We start from the raw sequence: 3,370 nt of genomic DNA, 5'->3' as shown, positions 1-3,370 counted from the left end.
CTAGCAGCATTCCGAGGAGCTTTCGGGTGCTACCCTAGCTAGAGAAAAATAAAAACCTGACAGGTACTGAGACCAGAAGATCGCACAGCGAGAAAGAAAAGCTTCTGGAGAGTAGGGATGGGGGGTTGGTGGGTGGGAGGCATCCTACCAATGACCACCTTCGGCTGCAGCTGTCTCGCCCCTTTTCTGCAGCAGTTCAATGTATTTTGTGCTCATCTACGTTTCTAATGTTTTCTTTTGTATTCATTTAAATTAAGTCGAACATTTTTCATTAAACTAACATTGAAATTTGGGCAAAGAGAATGTGTAATGTGTTTGTGGGTATGGGCATGGGCATGGCACTGTATCATCGACTAGTGGCTCTTGGCCAAGTCCAAAACAATGTTGCTGTGGGCCCAGACCTTGTGCAGCTTCTTGGTCAACTCAAGGCGCGCACTGAACGTCATGCCTGATGTCATTTCGATGGGAACAGCCAGATCGATCTCGCCCGCGATGGCCTGCTGCAGCAGACGAATAATGGGCGTCGAGGCCACGACACTGAATCTGAGTATCAAGCGTGTTCCCATATTGTTGTTCAGGCCGTATTTCAATGTAAATTTGCCGATATTTTTGATGCATCTGATTGTGGGGAACGCTCGTATATATCTACATATATACAATGTATATATAGTTGGTGACTTACGCAAACTTCTTTTCCAACATATCATGAAGCAGAAGTTCCGCTATGAGTGCAATTATTTGTATATTCTTGCTGAGATTTTCCTTGCTGACATTCCATTTAAACTGCTCGAGTATGAAAAGAAAAATGCCTTTGACTTCCACCTTCAGCTGCCACTGCATGAGCTTCATCTCTGAGCTGAGTATTCTAAAGAAACGAAATTGCTGCAAAGGGAAAGGGAAAAGGAGATGGAAAATTCGAGAGTGGCCTCTTGGCATGGCATCCCATCCCATCCCACAGATCTACCCACTTTTAGCATATTGAGTAGCGACATGGTTAAAAGAATCCGTCGATGCTGCACTGCTGCAGAGTCCACTGCTGGGGCACTGAATTTCAGAACGCTGCCCAAGGGCATCTCCAGACTTGCGTAGAAGTGGCAAATAAATTTGCGCAGGTGTGTGTTCATCGTCCGGATGGAAGTGGAGGCACAAGTCCGATCCAGCAGTGCCTGCAAATTGTATATGTAGTGGGCCTCATAGCCCCCCTGGACAGCATAATCTGTGGCGTGGTGCAGCACCTGTGGACGCAGATGTGAACGGATGGATGCATGCATGCGGCTGCATCTCAAATGTTTTTTGTATGCTCATCTCACTCACCTTCATTACGGCCGTAATGAGGGGCTGGTTTCTATTTGAATGCTTAAAACTGCGCTGCCGGTGCAACATGTAGGCAATGTACTGGCTCTTCAGTCTATTGTTGACCAGCATTAAGTTATTAGCGCAGCGAGCGTAGCCGAATATGGTCCCCATTATCTCAAGCGGAAAGTCGGTCAGTTGACGACCGCCCAGACGCTCCAACTGGACACACAGACAGATGCGTTTAGCTGCTGGCCCCTTCCAGTCGGCGTCCGAGTCTGCATCATTTGTACGCTCCCGTTTGGGCATGTTGAGCATTTATGTATTATGTATTTATTTTCAGTTTTTTCTGGTTTAGCTTGTTGTGTGATTGTGAGTGATGGGAATGGTGTGTGGGCATGGCAGCTTACTTGTAGCCTGCTTGATAATTGAGCATAGATTTTGATTAGGATCAGGTGCACCATCAGGAAGCAGGCATATAAGGCAGGGCGTTTCATGTCAAATATCGGCAGAATAAACCACAAAGCACCAGCAGCCCACACACACACACATTTGCCTCAGCTATCTGGGGGGAGTCCTGGGGAACCGGATGTGGGTCGGATCAGCGCTGCTGATAGCGGGGGGCGCGAGGGGAATCGGATGCGCGTGTACTTTATGTATCGTCAAGCTATGAGAATATGCTGACGATACATTTATGTCGCTCGAGGCACAACTTGGGTGATCGTATTATGTTTCACCCGAGCTATGTCTGGGACTTGTTTACGTAACTGCAACAAAGTGTTACAGTGTATATTCTTTAAGTAATGTTGGTACAGTGGGTACCAACTATGTGCGCATACTACATCTCCCTCCTTTTGAAAAATAACGTAACCTAGTGAAGTTATTTTCTTATTATTATTAATATTTTTTCTTCAAATGTAATAAAATGTATAAAGTAATGTATATTTTTAGTTTTATTACTATTAAAATATTTTTTTTTTTTGTATCATTAAAAATATATACATTTTTTTTGTTTTTGTTTTATGAATACAATTTTTAGTCTATCTTTATGAACTGTTTGTTTCTTTTTCCTATCATCAGAGATTATGATGTTATCTCTTTCTCCGATGTTTTCTACTCTATAAGGGCCTGTATATTTAAAATCTAACTTATGACCTGTTTCGTTTTTTAGCAAAACTTTATCTCCTACTGATATATCTATATTTCTTACTTTCTGATCATATAATTTCTGATTTCTTTTCTTATTTTCTTCTATCATAATTCTAGCTCTTTTGTATGCTACCTCTAGTCTATATTTACTTTCCTTAGCATAGTCATCTATATTATATATTGGTTCTATGTTATCTATACTGTTAAATTGTATTGGTAAATTAGAGTTTCTGCCAAATACCAATTCATATGGACAATAATTGTGTGCCATAGATGGAGTAGTGTTAAAGCAGAAGACGAAGTATTGAAGCCATACGTCCCAAAGCTTATCAACTGTATGTTGAACGTATGTATTCATTAAAAGTTCTATGACTTCTTTCTACTGTCCCTACTGTCCGTGGTGGTGTGCTGTGGAAGCTATGTTTTCCCTAGAAATTTACATAAGTTCGTGATTATTGAATTTTTGTATTCTGTCTTCCCATGTCCGTAATGAACGTCTTCATTGGACCGTACTTCAGAATAAATTCTTCAAAAATAGCTTTCGCTACTGTGTTAGCACTTTTATTTCTAATTGGAATGGCAACTAGGAATTTTGTCAAGTCACAGATTAAAGTGACTGCATATTCATTTCCCTGTTCTGATTTAGGAAGTGGACCGATCGTATCCACTATTACCCTATCGAAAGCCATTTGGGGGGTTTCTGTAATTGTTAAAGGAGTTTTTGTATGTTTAGTCGTTTTCGACTTTTGGCATTTTTGACATTTACGTACGTAATCAGTAATCTCTTTGGTCATACCTTTCCAAAAGTAATATCTTTTGACCTTTGCCAAGGTTTTTGTTATGCCTGTATGTCCTCCTTGAATTGGATCGTCATGTAATGTAGACAAGATTGCTTCTTTTTCTTTAATATTTGTTATTAGGGTCACCG

The 3,370-nt window shown here is 41.0% G+C and overlaps 1 protein-coding gene across 1 annotated transcript; it reads right to left on the bottom strand.

Moving 5' to 3' along the window:
• Window positions 1-216: 216 nt before the first annotated feature.
• Window positions 217-1,695, bottom strand: LOC111081716. The gene is made up of 4 exons (XM_022377853.2): window positions 1,315-1,695; window positions 969-1,235; window positions 683-882; window positions 217-618 (listed from the first exon to the last, which is right to left on the bottom strand). Exons 1-4 carry the CDS (start codon window positions 1,609-1,611, stop codon window positions 354-356), a joined length of 1,029 nt encoding a protein of 342 aa, XP_022233545.2. The 5' UTR covers window positions 1,612-1,695; the 3' UTR covers window positions 217-353.
• Window positions 1,696-3,370: the final 1,675 nt, after the last annotated feature.

Source organism: Drosophila obscura, unplaced genomic scaffold (assembly GCF_018151105.1).
Source record: "Drosophila obscura isolate BZ-5 IFL unplaced genomic scaffold, ASM1815110v1 contig_83, whole genome shotgun sequence".
Classification (NCBI taxonomy): domain Eukaryota; kingdom Metazoa; phylum Arthropoda; class Insecta; order Diptera; family Drosophilidae; genus Drosophila; species Drosophila obscura.
The sequence above is the reverse complement of the archived record's forward strand: the minus strand, read 5'-3'. Positions and strand labels throughout refer to the sequence as shown.

Coding starts and splice junctions, on each gene's coding strand:
- LOC111081716 (XM_022377853.2), bottom strand. CDS start 1,611: ATGCTCAACATGCCCAAACGGGAGCGTACAAATGATGCAGACTCGGAC. Junction 1,236..1,314: donor TCATTACGGCCGTAATGAAG/GTGAGTGAGATG, acceptor CTGCGTCCACAG/GTGCTGCACCACGCCACAGA. Junction 883..968: donor CGCTACTCAATATGCTAAAA/GTGGGTAGATCT, acceptor TTCCCTTTGCAG/CAATTTCGTTTCTTTAGAAT.